At 44.3% G+C, this 21,024-nt stretch overlaps 2 protein-coding genes across 6 annotated transcripts in view; one reads left to right on the top strand and one right to left on the bottom strand.

The window, feature by feature from the left end:
• The window catches only part of ZNF383 (zinc finger protein 383), an 83,516-nt gene that overhangs the window by 14,183 nt on the left and 48,309 nt on the right, over positions 1-21,024 (bottom strand). For 2 of the 5 annotated variants that reach the window (XR_008552492.1, XM_054697119.1), the window contains one exon: positions 9,145-9,246. The gene's annotated coding sequence lies outside the window, so the exon portion shown is untranslated. The other 3 variants (XR_008552494.1, XR_008552491.1, XR_008552493.1) reach the window with 2 other exon arrangements.
• LOC119250155 (zinc finger protein 585A) lies at positions 4,819-18,767 on the top strand. The gene is made up of 5 exons (XM_037517876.2): positions 4,819-4,933; positions 9,148-9,348; positions 14,175-14,316; positions 14,751-14,843; positions 15,543-18,767. Exons 2-5 carry the CDS (start codon positions 9,319-9,321, stop codon positions 17,876-17,878), a joined length of 2,601 nt encoding a protein of 866 aa, XP_037373773.1. The 5' UTR covers positions 4,819-4,933; positions 9,148-9,318; the 3' UTR covers positions 17,879-18,767.

Here is a 21,024-nt window from a genome sequence, read left to right as displayed (position 1 = left end):
TGAGCATTCTTGGTGTCAGAAAAAAAGTCTCTGCTGTCCAAGACCAAAATCTTTCCCTGACCTCGCCCATCAACCACTAGGACAACAGTCACTTGGCACAATTACAAGTATCCTCTCACCACACACACAATGCCAGAAAAAGTAACAAGATCACATTCGCATACTCAGTCACAGATAAGCCAAGACACTTAATGCTAACATTCACACTGCTGTAGAAATAAATTCTGGCCTTTTACCCAAGCAGAGGAAGAACAAGCAGTACTTCAGGAATGATGAGGTCAGGAGAAGCCTTATTACTTATGCATAAGGTCCCAGACCTGGGTAGCCCCGTAAGGTCTGAGCACCGGTTTAAAGACCAAGGGTTCCTTTCATACACAACTGTGTCCATGTATGTTACACTGATAACATCGTTTTTTCAGCAGGTACAACCATTTGCAGCAAAGTCCCCAGACAAGGAGGGGAAGGCAAGGAGGAAAGATGCAGCATTCGGGGATGGCCTTGGAGAGGGAGACCAGCTTGGCCGGCTCCCCGACCTTGAAGATAAGAGTGCTAGGCCCTGGCCATGAATCTTGAAAGGGAAGGCGCTGTAAGTAAGCAAACTTGTTGATTATGCCTGCATTGGAATGTTCCTTGCACCTGGGCTGGAAGTTCTGCTGGAATCTTTATTATGTTCATTTGCTCAATAATATATTTTCTCATCAGAAACAACCACAATCACACACGCATCTCTCAACACAATCTGATGTTACAATGTCCCAACACAGTCACATAAAATTACACACACAAGCACAGGACCCCACCACCGCACACTCACACCTACGCACCGTCACAGTCAGACAGCTACCGAAAGGAAGCCCAAAATTACACCTGCACGTAGAGCTCCGCGCATGGTCAGTGACAACGACACACCCACCGCAGGGCCACACACTCACACCTGCACACAGAGCCCAGCACGGTAACGTAAGGTCAGAGTCGCACACATGGAATCTCACTTCTTGCCGCCTCCCCCAGTCCGACAAACTCACAAAGGCGCGACATTTCGGACCTGCCCCTACAGGCCGTTCAGACCCCCAGGGACACGGCTGCGGAGCCCGATCGCGGCCCCAGGACCTAGGCCTCTCACCTTGCACTTCTTCCCCGGAGGCCGAGGGTCCCGCAGGCGAGCGGAGGGCGGCCCTGCGCCTACCGGGGCCTCTGGGAAATGTAGTCCCGCCAGCAAGATGGCGCCGCCCTCCGCTTCCCGCTAGTGCCCTGCTTGGGCCACACCGACACCCCTGCTCTCTTCTCTTTAACGCTGCCAAGAATCTCCGAGATCCAGACGCATTCTCGGAGCTGGGCTCCCACACAATGCAGGCGCAGCATCCTAGAGACAGGCTTTCTCGAAACCTAACATCCCAGGGAGCCATAAGTGCCCGGAAAAATAGAAAAAGGTCGCTGGGTTCACGCCGGAAGTTGATTTAGCCGCAAGAACTTCTGGGAAATGTAGTCTACAGCCCCAAAGAGCGCGGCCCCTGCCCAAGGAGAAGATTGGCATAGATGAGTTTCTGCATTGAGCTTGTCCACATTGAGGGGCTGAGCCTCCATCTAGGGCTAGGAGGATTTGTAACCTTCTCTGAGACGCTGAGTATCTTGGTACTGACTGCGTAAATCCCAGTAGTTTTAATTTTGTGTCACTGGTGTTTATTCATTTGATCCTGCTGATGGGATTTTAAGTTTTCAGATTTTTATTCTTGTGAACTGTGAGCTGACATAAGTATCCTTGTACATGTTCCGTGCAATACACATGTAAAGTTTCTTGAGGAAGTATACTTAGGAGTGGACTCATAGGGTCATAGCGTATGGGAATATGCAAGATTACAAAACACGAATTATTTTCCAAAGTGATTGCAACCAATTAACATCCCACTATCAAAGTATAATTTGCTCCATAATTGTCAGACATAAATTTTGTCAAGCAAATTGAAAAATACCTTGATTACATATCCCTGGTGAATGATTATGGCCACATAAGTTTCCTTTTCTATAAAATACATGGTTCAAGTCTATCATCTATATGTACTGGGTTTATTATGTTTTACCTAACAATTAGGATTGGTTCTTGCCACCAATCGATCACTGGTAGGCTTGTGTTCTAAATGTATCTGTCCCAGTTTATAACTTGTCGCTTCATTCTCCTTATTGTTATTTGATGAACAAAGTCTTTATTTCAATATAATGAAATTTTATATAATTCATGCTGTTGTGCTGGGTTTTTTTTAAAGATTTATTTATGTATACAAGAGCTGGGGTACAGGCCAGAGGTGTGGGGGCTGAGAGCAATCACCATAGACAGTGGGGAACAGAACAGGCAGACTGACCAAAGTACACGCTGAGGGAAGCAGCAGCGAGTCAGGAGCGGTCTGCTGCACCATGTGGGTTGCTCCCTTGCCAGCTGGGGATCGAACTTGTGCTGCAGAGGCTGCAGACAGCTTCATAGGCTGCATTTTAACCCCTTGAGCCACCAGGGAGGCCCTGTCGTGCTGTTTTTAAGAATTCTTTCGAGAAGGCACAGTGGCATCACAAGATGTACAGCTACCAGCTAGGGGACTGTCTCCTTTGCTTACCATGGCATTCATGCCTGCCCCCCCAACTACTGTTATAAAGAGAGTCCCCCAACCTCCCTGTCATAAAGGAAGCAGTGATTTATGATGTACATTACAATAAAAAATGTGGTACCACATATCAAATATAAAGTAAATTATATTATCCCAACAAAGCATTATACTTTCTTTCTTCCATTTGATCTGATTCTGGTAAATGTGTTAGTTTGTTAACTGTGATTTGTGAGTCCAGTTCAATGAGTTTTCCCGTATTTCAGAACTATATTTCAAGGTAAATATTAGCAGTGTTGTATGCACTTGGAAGCTGCATCCATTTAAAATAGGAAATAATTAGGATTGGTTCCTAATTTAAAATATCCCTGGTGGCACAGAGGCTAAAACTCTCAGTGCTATCAAGCTACCGCCAGCCACTGTTGCATATTGTATCCCCAGCCAGGGAGCTGGCCCACACGGTGCAACAGACCTCTCCTGTCTTGCCCATTACTCACCTCAGCAGTGCATTATATTACATCTGCCTGTTTTGCTCCCCACTCTGCCTCTGGTGAATGCTTTCACAGACACACACCCCTGCCTGGTATACACCCCAGTTCTTGTATGCATAAATAAATAAACCATTAAAATAAGTAAATAAAATAGGGGCTATCTCTGTTATATTGCTATGAAAAATATATTATCTAATAGTACCAACACACACTTTCTTTGCTTTTTAGTGAAATTTTACTGTGGAAATTTCACACAAAAACCAAAGGAGAACTATATATAAGCTCCATGTCCCCATCACCCTACTGCAACATTTATCAACATTCTGTTATCCTTGTTTCGTCTCTCCACCTCTCCTCAGATTTATGTATTTTTTTTAAGATTTATGCAAACTTTGAGTTTTTACAAGAAACCCCTCACCTCTGTCAGGTAGAGGAACTTCTTGAAACAGGCAATATTTAAGCTGAGTTTGGAAAAACGTTTTAGGAGTCCACCAGATCAAAGGAATTGTGTCTTTGCAGCTCCCACTCATAGTCCCCCCTGGAAAGAGGGGATATAGGGAGATGGGTTTAGCTGCTTCAGAATGTTCCATATAGATGTTAAGGGAAGTCAGAGAATAGAGTTAAGGTTTCCTTTACATATAAGGACATTGTAATTACTTTGATTTTAATTTTTTTTTAAAGATTCATTTATTTATGCATACAAGAATTGGGATGTAAGCCAGAGATGCAGGGGGTGAGAGGATTCACCAGAGACAGAGTGGGGAACTGAACAGACAGATCGACTGAAATACACTGCTGAGGGGAGCAGCAGGCCAGACAGGAGAGTTCTGCTGTGCCATGTGTGTAGCTCCCTGGCCTGCCAGGGATGCCAACTCATGCTGCTGTGGCTGGTGACAGCTTGATAGCTCTGACCAGGGAGGCCCAGATTTTAATTTTCAAATACATAAAAATAGTTTTGTTTTACTCACACATTGTCTATATTAAAGACTTGCAATTTGCATTACTATTACTGGCTACTTTCGTTCCACTTGTGGCTAAGAGAAATTAATGGGGATTGACATCTCCACTCCTGGCTGCCCTCAAGCAGACAGCTTCCTCTGGTGTCACTCAGGAGGCGACTGAACTACCCAGTCCTTTACGCTGTTTCACGGGGTGGCTTTTCCCACGAAAGGCTGCACCATAAGCGGACGGTCCATTTTTACTTCTATACTGCTGGGTGGTTTCGCCCCGCAATGGACTCGCATCCAGAACTTTCCACCCATGTACCCTCCTGACTTCTGCTCTCATATCCCAGTGTTTTCTCCCAAAATGCAGGCGTCTACCCGTCTCCCTCGGTGATTTTTCCTCCTTGGTTCTCTTCTTTCAGGTCCCCCCAGCCCCCACCCCCCAGCTGGCTGCTGCTATCAGCATTGTATCATAAACCAATGAGCTAGCTAGGTTTTCTAAACAAAACAGCCGGATCCCACCCATCTCCATCCAATCTGGAGCCTCCTTTAGACGCTGGCACGCTCCTCCACTCTTGCTGACAATCCCGACCTTGCTTTAAAAAACACCCCGGGAGCTGTTCCCCTGCTGTACGGAATGGACACTCCTCCAAGATGGCGGCCCGCACTGGGAGCACAACTCGGCGCGGCCACCTTTTCTATCCGACCGCGTCCCTTACGGACACCGCACGGGGCCAATAACGGACCTGAGCCGGGCAGCTCTCAAGGCAGTGCAAAGCATGCGCAGTGCCAACAGCCCGAGGGGGCGGGGCTGGCGGCTGGGCCGGAAGTGGAAATGATCCTCGAAACCTTTTTCGCCGCTAGTGTCTGAAGCATCTCCACATTTTAATCCCGAGAGATCTCTGAGGTGACTTTCTTGGGTGTCGTAATGAGGGATCCTGTGGGTTCAGTGATGGTGGTTTTGTGTCCAGGAGGGCGCGGTCTGTGACGTCCCTTGATGGGTGTCGGGGGGCGGGATAGGTGGTCAGGAACGGGTCTCGGGTCATTGAGTGGCCGTGATTAGTGGACTGAGTGATGGGCATCTGTGTCCAGTGACAAGATCTGGCCAATGACAGGACTGGTGGTAGTTGTGGGGGGTGGCTATGGACTGTTATGAACTTGCTTCCTAAGCATTCAGAAACTTTGGAGTGTAGCGCTTTATTTAAATCTTAGTGGGGTTTTTTTTTTTTTTTTGTAACCCATGAATTATTTGTTTTTCTTAAAGATTTATTTATTTATGCCTACAAGAACTGGGGTACAGGCCAGAGGTGTGGGGGTGAGAGGATTCACCAGAGACAGTGGGGAACAGAACAGGCAGACTGACTGAAATACACTGCTGAGGCAGCAGCGGGAGAGTCAGGAGAGGTCTGCCGCGCCATGTGGGTAGCTCCCTGGCCGGGAATGGACTCCTGCTACAGTGGCTGTGGATATAGCGTCATAGTGCTGATGCTTAACCCCTGCCCCATGAGGGATAGCTGACCCATTTAAAAGCGGTGTCTCTTTCAGATAATGTCTCTGGGTAATTCTGGAATTAAAAAATTGCTTTATGGCCTAATTGAGGTCAGTCTTCAGAAATGTCACCTTTTTTTAAACAAAAACATTGTGTATTCTTTATTGTATTGTATTATTGCAATTATTTTTTATATTATACTGGTTATTTTTCCTGCGTGATTAGAGAAAGATAAATTCACAGTGGAAAGATTTGTCCACATGTCCTGTCTAGCAGTTTCTGCTTTATATATGTAAAACTTTTTGATCATAAATGGTATTTGTTCTTATCCCCACTCTACTCCCAAACTGAAAAGCGTTGCAGCCTTCTCTGTTATATTAAAAATAGACTGCAAACCCCAAAATATAGATTAGTCAATTTGCTTACCGCAGTTATCTGTTGGCTGCAGAGTCCCAAGAATATGGATCAAACCTTCACAGGTGAGGTTTTTTTTATATTCCAGCTATTATTAGGAACAGTTGTGTATATATTTAATACTAGTTATGAGTAAATAACTGAAAAAATAAAAAATCAAACTCCCACCAATAATTTTTAAAAGCACTCCTTTTCCCAAATACTTTCCAGCACTGGATATTCTGTGTGTGCTTTTAAAGCTTTTACAATTCTGACAAAAAACTGTATCTAGGGCCTCCCCTGGTGGCTCAGCAGTTGAGTGCTAGGCTACCTGCAGCCTCTGCAGCGGTTCGTTTCCCCTGCTGCTGGTGAGGGGCCCACAAAAACAAAACAAAAAAAACTATTGTTTCAGTGCATTCTTTTGTTAATAAAATCGGCATCTTTTGGACTAATTGCCACCTGATTCCCTTTTCTTTTTCTTTTTTTTTTTTTAATAGAGGCATGTTTTATTTATTTATTTGTTTGTTTTGTTTATACATGCACTGGGTACAGTCAGAAGCGCGGGAGGGTGAGAGAATTCACCAGAGCCAGAGCGGGGAGCAGAGCAGGCAGAAGGACTGAAGTACACTGCTGAGGGGAGCAGTGGGCGGCAGGAGAGGTCTGCGCGCCATGTGGGACCCTCACCGGTGGCGGGGGATTGAACCGGCGCTGCAGAGGCTGCGGGCAGCTTCGCAGCCCAGTGCTCAACCGCTGCACCACCTGGGAGGCCCTTGATTCCCTTTTCTGTGAATTTTCATATCCTTCGTTTTTGTCCTGGGGTTTTGTTTTTCTTATTGATTGCTAGATTTTTTTTTTAATATTAGAGATTAGTTATCATGTATTGAAAGTTTTTCTACACGTCTTTTTTTTTTTTTTTAAAGATTTATTTATTTATGCATACAAGAACTGGGGAACAGGCCAGAGTTGTGGGGGGTGAGAGGATTCACCAGAGACAGAACAGGCAGACTGACTGAAATATGCTGCTGAGGGGAGCACCGGGTGAGTCAGGATTGGTCTACTGTGCCATATGGGTAGCTCCCTGCCAGGATCGAACTCATGCTGCAGTGGCTGTGGATACCTTCACAGGTTGTACCTTAACCTCTTGCATCACCAGGGAGGCCCAGTTTTTCTACATGTCTTTATATTGTTTTTTGAAGTGTATTTTAGCATTTACTTAGGAAATGTCTAGTTACAAATGTTTTTTCTGTAGTTTTTGGGTTTTCTCTCACACTTTGTAAAATCCCTTCTACCTCACTACAATGTTAAACAATGTATTTCTAAAATTTATTTTAATATTTTTGGAGTTTTAAAAATAATATACTGAATTGTTTAGTCCTGCTGGAATTCAGTCTAACTATAGTGTGTGATGGGGATCTAGTTTGTTTTTTTTTTAAAGATTTATTTATGCATACAACAACTGGGGTGCAGGCCAGAGGTGCAGAGGATGAGAGGATTCACCCGAGACAGAGTGGGGAACAGAACAGGCAAACTGACTGAAATACACTGCTGAGGGGAGTAGCGGGCAAGACAGGAGAGGTCTGCTGCACCATGTGGGTCACTTCCTTGGCTGGGGATCGAACTCCTGCTGCAGAGGCTGTGGCTAGCTTCACAGTGCTGTGCCTAACCCCTTGCACCACCAGGGAGGCCCAGTTCTAGTTTGTTTTTATCCAAGTGGATGTCCAGTTATGTCAGTACCATTTATGCAATGACTGTCTTGTGGAACTTTTGTTACATAAATAAATGTGTTTTACTTACATTATTTTATATTGTTATGTAACAATCCCTGATAATTGCTGACATGTATGCCATGTTTCTTGTGTGCCAGAGAGGTGTTGAATACTATATACCCATCATCTTATTTAATTTCCATAACTCCATAAGGTAGGCACTTTCATCCTCACTTTTGAAGGTAAAACTGAAATAATTTCCTCATAGCCAAAAGACAGTAGAGCTCCAATTCAAATCTTGAGTAATGTTACTCCATATACTGTTTTTCCCATATTTTCTTATGACTAATCCCTATCACAGGTGGTATTAAACTTTATATTTTCAAAGTGTGGTTCCTGAACCAGCAGCATCAGTACTACCTGAGCACTCACTGGAAATGCAAACTTTGGAGTCTGTTATGGTCTGATTGTTTGTCCCCCTGAATTTCTTACATTGAAATCCTAACCCTAGGCCTCCCTCGTGGCACAAGGAGTTAAGCGTCAGCACTGTGAAGCTACTGGCAGCCACTGCATCACTGCAGTTCTATCCCTGCCAGGGAGCTGATCCACATGGCACAGCAGACCTCTCCTGTCTCACCTGCTGCTCCCCTCAGCAGTGTATTTCAGTCAGTCTGCCTGTTCTGCTTCCCACTCTGTCTCTGGTGAATCCTCTCAACCCCCGCACCTCCAGTTCTTGTATGCATAAATAAATAAATCTTAAAAAAAAACAAAAATCCTAATCCCCAGAAGTATGGCATTAGAAGATAGGGCTCTGGGAGGTAATTTAGGTGGAACCCTTAGCAATAGTTACTAGTGCTCGTATAAAAGAGATCTTAGAGTTCCCTCAACCCTAAGACACGGAGAGGAGGCACTGGCTATAAACCAGAAAGAGGCCTTTCTTTCGTTTTGTTTTTTTTTTAAAGATTTATTTATTTATGCATACAAGAACTGGGGTACAGGCTAGAGGTGTGGGGGGGAGGGTGTGAGAGGATTCACCAGAGACAGTGTGGGGAACAGAACCGGCAGGTTGACCGAGGTATACTGCTGAGGGGAGCCGCGTGCGAGACAGAGAGGTCTGCTGTGCCATAGGGGTTGCTCCCTGGCTGGGGATTGAACTTGTGCTGCAGAGGTTGTGGACAGCTTCGTAAGTTGCATCTTAATCCCTTGCGCCACCAGGGAGGCCCTGGAAGAGCCCTTTCACGCTGGTACCTATCTGGGACTTCCCAGCCTCTAGAACTGTGAGCAACATTTTTGTCGTTTGTAAGTTACCTAGTCTGTGGTATTTTGTTTTAGCAGCCCTGACACACATCCTGCTCTAGTCCTGATGAATTAGAAACTGTGGGAGTGAGGCTGAGAATTTTTAACAATATTTTAACAAGCCCTCCATTAATTCAGATGCACACCCTTTGAGAACCACTGCTCTGTAGTGTCTAGCTGAGGGATGTTTATGTGATGATGGTGGGATGACTGACCATGTGGACATTGTCTTACCAGGTTTCTTGGTGCCTCTGGAAGTCCCTTGGCCAGATCTTCCTCCAGACTCCAGCCAGCCTCTCCCCAGCGACTGTTTGATGTCCACTGAGCTTTAGGCTCCTGGGAAAATAAAGGTTGAACTCCAGCTGGACTACACCAGCTAACTGGACATCTCCCCAGAAATCTCCAGCCATGGCTCCAGAGGAAAATGGTTCATGTGAGGTAAGGAGGAGAAGTTGTAGGGGTGGGAATTTGTCCTGGGAGTAGATATCGCTGATCTGTCACCAAAATCTTGGGGCAGTGGCAAAGGGACAACAGAAAGCAGCCAGAGTCTTATACTGCCCTGCAACATTTGATCTTTCTGCCAATAATGAGCAACAAACACATGATTAATGTCTTCACATCCAGTGTATGACAGTGGGGAAGTGGAATGTCCAGGAAAACTGTCCTTTATTTTCTCTTCATAGTATGTTAATCTTTTAGTTGAGGATAAAATTCCTGGTGAGAAATCGGGCCTCCCTGGTGGCGCAGGGGTTAAAGACAGAACTATTGGGCTGTCGCCAGCCACTGCAGGACAAGTTCAATTCCTGGCTGGCCTGGGAGGTGATCCACATGGTGCAGCAGACCTCTCTTGTCTCACCTGCTGCTCCCCTCAGCAGACTATTTTAAGATTTATTTATTTATGCATACAATAACTGGGATATAGGTCAGAGGTGTGGGGGGGAGGTGAGAGGATTCACCAGAGACAGTGTGGAACAGAATAGACAGACTGACTGAAACACATTGCTGAGAGGAGCAGCGGGCGAGACAGGAGAGGTCTGCTGTGCCATATATGGGTTAGCTTCCTGGCAGGGGATTGAACTCACCCTGGCCGGGGATCGAACTTGTGCTGCAGTGGCTGTGGACAGCTTCATAGGTTGCATCTTAACCCTTTGCGCCACAAGGGAGACCCTGGTTGGTAGATTCTTTGAGTGTCATCTTTATGTCACTAATCTCTTAAACTGAATCTTCTAATCTTTTTTTATTTTTTTTTTTAATAGAGGCATGTTTTATTTATTTATTTTGTTTGTTTGTTTGTTTTGTTTATACATGCACTGGGTACAGTCAGAAGCGCGGGAGGGTGAGAGAATTCACCAGAGCCAGAGCGGGGAGCAGAGCAGGCAGAAGGACCGAAGTACACTGCTGAGGGGAGCAGCGGGCAGCAGGAGAGGTCTGCGCGCCATGTGGGATCCTCCTCCGGTGGCCGGGGAGCAGCTGGGGATTGAACCGGCTCCTCAGAGGCCGCGGGCAGCTTCGCAACCCAGCACTCAACCGCTGCGCCACCGGGGAGGCCCTCTAATCTTTTTTTAGACAGCATCTATTAAATTTGTACTGTGATGACTCCTATACAGTTTAAGAATCTTTTGTTTGTTGGATATTTTTTATTGAACTCTAGTTTTCTATTTTCCTTTGAGAGTCCTTATTTCCATTTAATACTGCTCACTGGTCTTAATCTCTTCTTTGTCACTTTTTGGGTTTTCAGTGCTTTCCGAGAAACCTTCATTTCTTTTTTTTTTTTTTAAAGATTTATTTATTTATACAAGCACTGGGTACAGTCAAGCACGGGAGGGTGAGAGAATTCACCAGAGCCAGAGCGGAGAGCAGAGCAGGCAGAGGGACCAAAGTACACTGCTGAGGGGAGCAGTGGGCAGCAGGAGAGGTCTGCACGCCATGTGGGACCCTCCTCCGGGGGCCGGGGAGCAGCCGGGGATCGAACCAGCGCTGCAGAGGCTGCAGGCAGCTTCGCAACCCAGCGCTCAACCGCTGCGCCACCAGGGAGGCCCAAGACCTTCATTTCTATTGCTTTTTCTTTCTTTTCCACTTCTCTACTGAGTTCTGCTAATTTTTTTTATTATTTAAATAAATAGCCTATCTTTTTCCATTATTTTTCTTGTACTTTTACTTCCCTGTTTAGATCCCTATTTATTTTAAGTAGTGAATGTATTTTCTTCTGTTATATGGCAATTTATTTCTATTGTATTCCTTTTCAATCTCTTATTTCATTGTTTTTGCTTAAAATACCTTTGTACATCAAGAGATGGTGGTTGTTATCTTTGAGTGTGGAGACATTTTATTCCTGGACAAAATGTTTATAAGTAGCTCCTTTGGTTAGGAGTGAAGGCTAATATATCAATAGAATCTTTTTCTTTTTTTAATTTTATTTCTGGACAGTCTATCTGAGGTGTAGCCCAGAGGTGTAGGGGGGTGAGAGTATTCACCAGAGACAGAGTGGGGAGCAGAATAGATGAATGTACTGAAACGTATTGCTAAGGGGAGCAGCAGGCAAGATAGGAGAGATCTGCTGTGCCATATATGGGTTAGCTTCCTGGCAGGGGATTGAACTCAGGCCGTAGAGGTGATAACGCTGAGACTTAACTCCTAGGCCAACCAATAGCATCTTTTTCTTTTTCTTTCTTTTTTTTAAATGTTTTTTTTTTTTTAATAGAGGCATGTTTTATTTATTTGTTTGTTTGTTTTGTTTATACATGCACTGGGTACAGTCAGAAGCGCGGGAGGGTGAGAGAATTCACCAGAGCCAGAGCGGGGAGCAGAGCAGGCAGAGGGACCAAAGTACACTGCTGAGGGGAGCAGCAGGCGGCAGGAGAGGTCTGCGCGCCATGTGGGACCCTCCTCCGGTGGCCTGGGAGCAGCCGGGGATCGAACCAGCGCCGCAGAGGTCGCCGGCAGCTTCGCAACCCAGCGCTCAAACACTGCGCCACCGGGGAGGCCCCTTTCTTTTTTTTTTTTTTTTTAAGGAAACATTTTATTTTATTTTATTTAAGATTTATTTATTTTTATATAAGAAGCGGGGAACAGGCCAGAGGCACGGGAGGGTGAGAGAATTTACCAGAGACAGAGCAGGGAGCAGAACAGGCAGACCGACTGAAATACACTGCTGAAATACACTGAAATACACTCTGCCTGAGCAGAGCAGCGGGCACGACAGGAGAGGTCTGCCACGCCAGATTGGTATCTCCCTGGCTGGCAGGGAATGGAACCCGCTGTGCAGAGGCTATGGACAACTTCACAGCGGTGTGCTCAACCCTCTGCGCCACTGGGGAGGCCCAACAGCATCTTCTTCATTCTGCATTAAACTCTTTTTTTTAAAAAAAAAAGATTTATTTATTTATGCATACAAGAGCTGGGGTACAGGCTAGAGGTGCAGGGGGTGACAGGATTCACCAGAGACAGAGTGGGGAACAGAACAGGCAGACTGACTGAAATACACTGCTGACGGAGCAGTGGGCAACACAGGAGAGGTCTGCTGCGCCATATGGGTCACTCCCTGGCTGGCCAGGGATTGAACTCATGCTGCAGAGGCCGTGGATTGCTTCACAGTGCTGTGCTTAACCCTTGCGCCACCAGGGAGGCCCTGCATTAAGCTCTTGATGATACTGACTGTTGGGCTAGGCGATCAGAGTATAGAGTTGTAAATATGTAAGTGTTCAGGACAGAAAAACTGGATCACATGTATTCCTTTCAAGCATATAGGGAACATTTTCAATGACGTGACAGTATTTTAAGCCTCAGAAACAGAATCAACACATTAAAAGACGCATACTGTAACTATAATATTTGAAATCAATTAGATGAAGAAATGAATAAGATCATTTTTAAACAGCACTATTTTAGACATTAGGAATACCAGCAGCTTTAATATTTTCTTTACCTTTGACCTCCCTGCATCTTCATTTTCTCCCTTAAATCCAGTGTCCTGCTTTGTACATAAGACTCATGAATTTTCATCTCCATGCTAGGTCTTTATTCACCTGTGTAGAATACGTGATCGAATGTATTATCCCCTAAATCTTAGTATATAAAATTTAAATTATTTCTTATGCTCTTCCCCCATCCTCTTCCTGTAGTCTCCTTATGGAAGTACACCTGTGAAACCAGTCTATAGTTACACAGAACTGATAACTGAGCCTTTTTCTCTGACCTTTACACTTGATATCAATTTTACCTTCTTAATAATTAATATCAGCCTTTCTAGTGATACATCCCTGTTAAGACTATAGCCTTACTTTGCGTAAGTAAAAAATTTATATTTTGTAACATGAATTGTGATTGATCTTCTAGTCTTACCTATTCCAAATAGCCTGAGAATTATCTTTCTTTAACATATATTTTTATTTTTTATTTTTTTAATTTTTGTTTAAGATTTATTTATTTATGCATGCAAGAGCTGGAGTACAGGCCAGAGATGTGGGGAGTGAGAGGATTCACCAGAGACAGAGTAGGGAACAGAACAGGAAGACTGACTGAAATACACTGCTGAGGGGAGCAGCGGGCGAGTCAGGAGATCGAACTTGCGCTGTAGAGGCTGCAGATCATTTCAGAGTGTGGTGCTTAATCCTTTGTGCCACCAGGGAGGTCCAATATATTTTTAAAACATTTCATTTTGAAATAATTGCAGATTCATAGGGCATTACAAAACATAGTACAGAGAATTCCCCCATAAATTCCATTTATTGTGACACATGATTCTTTTCATTCATCACTGGATCCATTTGCTACTATTTCATTGAGGATGCTTGCCTATCTGTTCATGAGTGATACTGATTTGTAATTTTCTTTTTCATACTGTCTTTGTCCAACTTTGGTATCAGAATAATACTGGCCTCACAAAATCAGTTGGAAAGTATTCCCTTTTTACATAATTTTCCAGATGAGACTTATGTAACAATGAGACTAATTTTTCTTTAAATATTTAGTAGAATTCTTTAGGAAAACTCTGAGGCTAGAGTTTTCCTTTTCTGGAGCTTTTCAATTATGACCCTAATTAAATTTAATGGTTATACGGTTATCAGTTTACCTGCATTAATTGAGTTTTGATAGCTGTGGTTTTGAGGATGTGACCCATTTCTCCCAAATTTTTGATTCTGTTTCCCTCCATGTTTTTTCTCTTTTCCATATTTTTAAAAGAATTGGATTATTTGCTCTAAGTAGTGTTTGAAAATGTTCATATAGCCTTCCCATGGCCAAAGCTAACTATTCACATTGAATAGGAATGTACTTTACAGGAATCAGTGTCCTTCAGGGATGTGGCTGTAGATTTCAGCAGAGAGGAGTGGCAGCACCTGGATCTTGCTCAGAAAAGTTTGTACCGGGATGTGATGCTGGAGACCTACAGCCACCTGCTTTCAGTAGGTAAGCAGAGTCACCTATGCAGCTGAGAGAAAGCTCGATGAGTTTTCACTTTTTTTTTTTTTTGAGTTTTCACTTTTAATTACTGAATGCTGTGAGACATCTGAAATATGGTAGTTTTTGTCCTTGATTTTTGCCGAATTCTTGATCCCTTTCTGTTCCCAGGGATACTGTATGTGCTCACTCATGTTGTTCTCGCTAATGTTGGAAACTGACTTTAAGCTAAATGACATACAAGGATCACAAGCCTTTGATAATGTCATTTCATTCCTCATTGACCAAGTTCTTTTTCTCATCAATGGTATCATCAAACATTATTTGAGAACCTATATGGTTATGTTCCTAAAAAACAAAGCTCCTTGGATAACAAGACTTTATGGAAGGGTACTGAAACCCGCTTAGCTGGACCCCAGTACTTTATTGTTTCTCATCAACAGGTTACCAAGTTCCTGAACCAAAGGTTTTCATGTTGGAGCAAGGAAAGGACCCATGGGCATCACAGGGTAGGAGTCCACAACAGAATTGTGCAGGTGAGTAAGGGTGCCCCAGATAGGTGGGAGATAGGGGGTAAGTCTCAGCTGTCTTGAGAAAGACTCTTGTTCTACTTCTATCCTTGGTGCAAAGTGTTTATGAAGTTTACTTCCTCTAACTGCTGAATTATGTCCCAAAATGTTCTCTATTACTACTATCAACAACTTTCTCTTCAAATGATTTACCCTTACCTTTTTCTCTGTTCTATCTGGATGTCTGGATGAACCACGTCTTCTTCCCTTTCTCCTCTGCTAGCTGCTCTTTTTTTTAAGGGTGGAAATTTTTTTTAAAGATTTATTATTTATACAAGAACTGAGGTACAGTCAGAGGTGTGGGAGGGTGAGAGAATTCACCAGAGACAGAGTGGGGAACAGAGCAGGCAGAAGGACTGAAGACACTGCTGAGGGGAGCAGTGGGCGAGACAGAAGAGGTCTGCCGTGCCATGTGGGTTTCTCCCTGGCTGGCTGGGAATCGAACCCGCCTGCAGACAGAGGCTGCAGACAGCTTCACAGGTGCTCAACCCGCTGTGCCACCGGGGAGGCCTCAGCTAACTGCTCTGTGAGTTAAAATCACCTCATTCTCTTTTGAGGAAAGTTTGCATTTCAAACCTTACAATAGAAAATTTTCTGCAAAAGCATCTTTCTACATTGAGTGGGAAAGGAATGCTGCAAGTGATGTTTTGTTGTATTTCATTCTAGAAGAATTATGGCAGATTGGTGACCAGATAGAAAACTATCAGCAAAAAGAAAATAAATCTTTAAGAAATGTTGCTTTTATCAAGAAAGTGTTGATCAGCAAGAGGGATTATGACTATAAGGATATTAGAAAAATAAATCCCGTGAGCACAAGTATTCCTTATCCAAAAAGACCCCACCAGCATGACTTATTTGAAAATACTTTGAAGCAAAATTTAGATTTATATAGTCATCATAGAATCCATGATTCAAAGAAAAATAATAACGTTACTGACTATGGTAAAATTCCCCCCTCTACTAACCATGAGTGTGCTTCAACAGAAGAAAAATTATGGAACTATAATCAATGTGGGAAAATTCTCAGCTATAAACAAGCACCATCTCAATATCTCAAAAGTCATACTGGGGAGAAAGCTTACGAATGTGCAGAATTTGGAAAGATCATTTCCCAGAAGTCACAAATCAAAGTACATCTGAAAGTTCATACAGGAGAAAAACTCTATGTGTGTATTGATTGTGGGAAGGCTTTTGTACAAAAGTCAGAATTCATTACACATCAGAGAACCCATACTAGAGAGAAACCCTATAAGTGCAGTGAATGTGGAAAAGCCTTTTTCCAAGTGTCTTCTCTCTTCAGACATCAGCGAATTCATACTGGAGAAAAACTCTATGAATGTAGTGAATGTGGCAAAGGCTTCTCTTACAACTCAGACCTCAGTATACACCAGAAAATTCATACTGGAGAGAGGCACCATGAGTGCAGTGATTGTGGCAAGGCATTCACACAAAAGTCCACACTCAAGATGCATCAGAAAATTCATACAGGTGAGAGATCCTATATATGTATTGAATGTGGACAGGCCTTCATCCAGAAGACACACTTGATTGCGCACCGAAGAATTCATACTGGAGAAAAACCATTTGAATGCAATAACTGTGGGAAATCTTTCATTTCTAAGTCTCAACTCCAGGTACATCAACGAATTCACACAAGAATGAAACCCTTTCTATGTGCTGAATATGGGAAGGTCTTCAACAACAGTTCCAATCTCCTCACTCATAAGAAAGTTCAAATTAGAGAGAAATCTTCCATATGTACCGAATGCGGTAAGGCCTTTACCTATCGTTCAGAGTTGATTATACATCAGAGAATTCACACTGGAGAAAAACCTTATGAGTGCAGTGATTGTGGTAAAGCCTTTACTCAGAAGTCAGCACTCACAGTGCATCAAAGAATTCACACAGGAGAAAAATCATATGTATGCATGAAATGTGGACTAGCCTTCATCCAGAAGGCACACTTGATTGCACATCAGATAATTCACACAGGGGAGAAACCTTATAAATGTGGTCACTGTGGGAAATGCTTTACTTCCAAGTCACAGCTCCATGTGCATAAACGAATTCACACAGGAGAGAAACCTTATATGTGCGCAAAGTGTGGGAAGGCCTTCACCAACAGGTCAAATCTCATTACACATCAGAAAACTCACACTGGAGAGAAGTCCTATCTATGTCCTAAATGTGGAAAGGCCTTTACACAAAGGTCAGACTTGATTACGCATCAGAGAATTCATACAGGAGAGAAACCATATGAATGCAACACCTGTGGAAAAGCCTTCACCCAGAAGTCACACCTAAACATCCACCAAAAAATTCACACAGGAGAGAGACAGTATGAATGTCACGAATGTGGAAAAGCCTTCAACCAAAAATCAATACTCATCGTACATCAGAAAATTCACACAGGAGAGAAACCCTATGTCTGTACTGAGTGTGGAAGAGCCTTTATCCGGAAGTCAAATTTCATAACTCATCAGAGAATTCATACTGGAGAGAAACCTTATGAATGCAGTGATTGTGGGAAATCCTTCACCTCCAAATCTCAGCTCCTGGTGCACCAACCAATTCACACAGGAGAAAAACCTTACGTGTGTGCTGTTTGTGGAAAAGCTTTTAGTGGCAGGTCAAATCTCAGTAAACACCAGAAAACTCACACTGGAGAAAAGCCCTACATCTGTTCTGAATGTGGGAAGACCTTCAGGCAAAAGTCAGAGTTGATTATACATCACAGAATTCACACTGGAGAGAAACCTTATGAATGCAGTGACTGTGGCAAGTCTTTCACTAAGAAATCACAGCTCCAAGTGCATCAGAGAATCCACACAGGAGAGAAGCCTTACGTGTGTGCTGAGTGTGGGAAGGCCTTCACTGATCGATCAAATTTGAATAAACACCAGACAACGCACACTGGAGACAAACCCTACAAGTGTGTCGTCTGTGGGAAAGGCTTTGTTCAGAAATCCGTGCTTAATGTGCATCAGAGTATTCACACTTGAGACAAACAGTATGAGAAAAGCTTAGTGAGATCAGGTGTGATTATACACTATCAAATTCATACAGCAGGAAAGTGGATGATTGTAAGGAGAAATACATCAAGAGACAGTCACACAGTACTGTGGAGGAGAGGACTGCGAGGGCCTGCCCTTGCCATGTTGTCATCAGTCTCATGGAACCTTGAGGCATTAGTACCCAGTAGGAATGCTGTCCACTTACATGATCTAAGAACCTGCTAGTGAAAAACAAGATAATATGCTATTGCCAAATTCTGCTTAGGAAAGATTACATTAAGTCATGTTAGTGATAGTTGTGTTTACTGTGGAATAGGAAAAATGCCCAGAGAGTAGAACACCATGATCTATAAGATACAATGACAGACTCTGTCATTTCTGTGAAATGTTCCTTGCAGGACACGTTGTATAACATAGTTGCGGGCTTTATTCTTGCGTTGAATCTAACATGATGTTGGGAATCTAGTCCCCTATTGATTATTTCTGTAAAGAAAGAGCTACCACAATAAAAATTCTGTATGAAGACACAAACCTCAGAGTGTCTGTTGACTCCCCATAACTAGCACCATGACTTAGAACCCACCCCCCATTAGCTACCAGTGCAGTGTCTTTACCTTCATCAATCCTCAGCACATTGTCTTCTGGCCCCGATTACTTGCTTTATGACCGCCCCCCTTGGTGCTAAACAGCACATCTGCTGACTACCATTATCTCCCAGATGTTGTCTACTGGCCTCCACCAACCCGCAGCATGACTTATGAACTCTCGACACCCTAGGAAAACTTCTGAGGTAATAATTTTCAGGTCAGCTCCATCAGCTCTTCACCCCAGTCTCCTGCTGTCAGTTCTTCCAGTTCACTTGCCTGCCTTTCCTAACCTGACCTTTTTTTTTTATTTAATTTTATTTTTTATTTATTTTTATTTAATTTTATTTTGTATTTATTTTATTTTATTTTTTAAGAGGCATGTATTTTTATTTGCTTGCTTGTTTGTTTATACAAGCACTGGGTACAGTCAGAAGCGCGGGAGGATAAGAGGATTCACCAGAGCCAGAGCGGGGAGCAGAGCAGGCAGAAGGACCGAAATACACTGCTGAGGGGAGCAGTGGGAGGCAGGAGAGGTCTGCGCGCCATGTGGGACCCTCCTCTGGTGGCCGGGGAGCAGCCGGGGATCGAACCTGTGCCGCAGAGGCTGCGGGCAGCTTCGCAACCCAGTGCTCAACCGCTGCGCCACCGGGGAGGCCCCTAACCTGACCTTAATAATAGATCAGTAACTTACTGACTCAAATCCCAATATATGTTCAGTGTCTGTGTCCATCTTCATGCCCTGCACTCCTTAGGACTTTCCTCCAATATGCTCAGACACATCAGTTCAGGTTCTGCCTCAGACCCTCTCCATTTGCAGGCCCTCATCCAAGAGTGTGGTTTCTCATGTCTCTGTGTTTTACTCCTTTGTGGCTTTGTATCCACGCCTCCTCTTCACAGAGGCCTTTCCTCCCTGGTTACAGTCAAAACCCTACACTGTCCTTCCTTCCCCCTCCATTGGACCAACTGCCATGATGCCCTGTGTATGTCACTGGCTACGGATCCCCGACTTGAATGTCTGCATTGACCACGCCGGTGAGCCTCCACCCTTGCCTGGCGTACAGCCCACAGAGGCATATTGTAGAGTGTCGGCCCTGCTCGTTCCATGACGTTGATCCTTTCTAGATGGCAGCACATGATGCTCCACTGGGGAGACCAACTTTCCTAAAACACCAGACTTTTCCGCTGCCAGTCTGTACCTAGGCTGAGCCTCCTTCCTGACCTTAAAGCTGAACTTCATTGTAAACCTTTGACCTGATGCCAACCTTTTGAAAAAGGGGAAAACAAGGCACAGAGAATCCCACATGAATGCTTGGTGTTCCAGGATCCCTGCCATGAGTGACACTACAGTCAGCTCCAAAGTGATTGCATTAGAGCCCAGCCACACCCCAATTTTACCTTGAAGAGCCTTAGGTTCTGGGTATCCCAGAACCTAACCTACTGATGCACTAATATCCTAGTAGGTATGTCCGAAGTGAACAGCAGGGAGGAGGGCTGAGTGCCGACAAGATGTCCAAAGAATGGGGCGTTAACATCCCCACACACGTGGGTAGAGGGTCTGCCCAGATACTTAGCTGCAGCAGCCACACTCTAACCAGCAGGTTAACTCCTCCACAGACAACACAGGGAGTGGGAAATAGTCGGGTTGTGCAGGGATGCTGTGGCCTTTGTGGACTGCAGCTTGGAACCTGAGGCTGGTGCTAGTGGAACTAGATGGGGCCGGGCTTAGTGACACCTCCCATCAGCCCACCTCACATAGTGTCATTAGCTTCCCTTCATCTCACCCCTTCACAGTACCTTATGATCCACTGATGTACACCCTCCGCTATCTTAGAGCAATAGCTTAGAGGACCCCCTGTTAGTGCCCCCCCCCTCCCATTCAGCACTTTTTCTGGACTTTTACTTTTTTTTTTTTTAAGATTTATTTATTTATTTATACAAGTACTGGGTATGGTCAGAAGCGTGGGAGGGTGAGAGGATTCACCAGAGACAGAGCAGGGAACAGAACAGGCAGACTGACAAAATGCACTGCTGAGGGGAGCAGCGGGCGCGGCAGGAGAGGTCTTTCACACCATGTGGGACCCTCGCTGGCAGCCGGGGATTGAACTGGCCCTGCAGAGGCTGTGGGCAGCTTTGCAACCCAGCGCTCAACTGCTGCGCCACCAGGGGAGTCCCTGGACTTTTACTCTTTTCAACCAAATTATCCTCCAACTTATTTTGCTGATCCTTCAGAATTGTTTCTGGAGATGCCCCTATTATCCCCTTCACAGTACCTAGGCACCCTCCATTTTCCCCCCTCTCACCTTATTCCCTCTGGTCATCACTCCTCCTTAATTACAGGCAATTGTGAGGTCTTCTCATTACCTCTTCTACAGTTGCCTCCAGAATAACCACTTACTTCATCCCATGTGTGACAAAGTCTGGTGACCTCCCCATTCCCCATTTACTCCACTTTCATCTAAATGATGACTGATGGGGCCTTCCAGGTGGCGCAAGTGGTTAAGCACAGCACTATGAAGCTATCCCCAGCCTCTGCAGCACAACTTCGAT

The sequence above is a fragment of the Talpa occidentalis genome, unplaced genomic scaffold (assembly GCF_014898055.3).
Source record: "Talpa occidentalis isolate TD23 unplaced genomic scaffold, MPIMG_talOcc4v2.1 talOcc4.17, whole genome shotgun sequence".
In the NCBI taxonomy this organism is placed as follows: Eukaryota; Metazoa; Chordata; class Mammalia; order Eulipotyphla; family Talpidae; genus Talpa; species Talpa occidentalis.
The sequence above is the reverse complement of the archived record's forward strand: the minus strand, read 5'-3'. Positions and strand labels throughout refer to the sequence as shown.

What these genes read in the sequence shown, in the direction of transcription:
- LOC119250155 (XM_037517876.2), top strand. Translation starts at nt 9,319, where the DNA reads ATGGCTCCAGAGGAAAATGGTTCATGTGAG. An exon ending in AGGAAAATGGTTCATGTGAG is followed by an intron (nt 9,349 to 14,174) that starts GTAAGGAGGAGA and finishes CACATTGAATAG; the next exon opens with GAATGTACTTTACAGGAATC. An exon ending in TCCACAACAGAATTGTGCAG is followed by an intron (nt 14,844 to 15,542) that starts GTGAGTAAGGGT and finishes ATTTCATTCTAG; the next exon opens with AAGAATTATGGCAGATTGGT.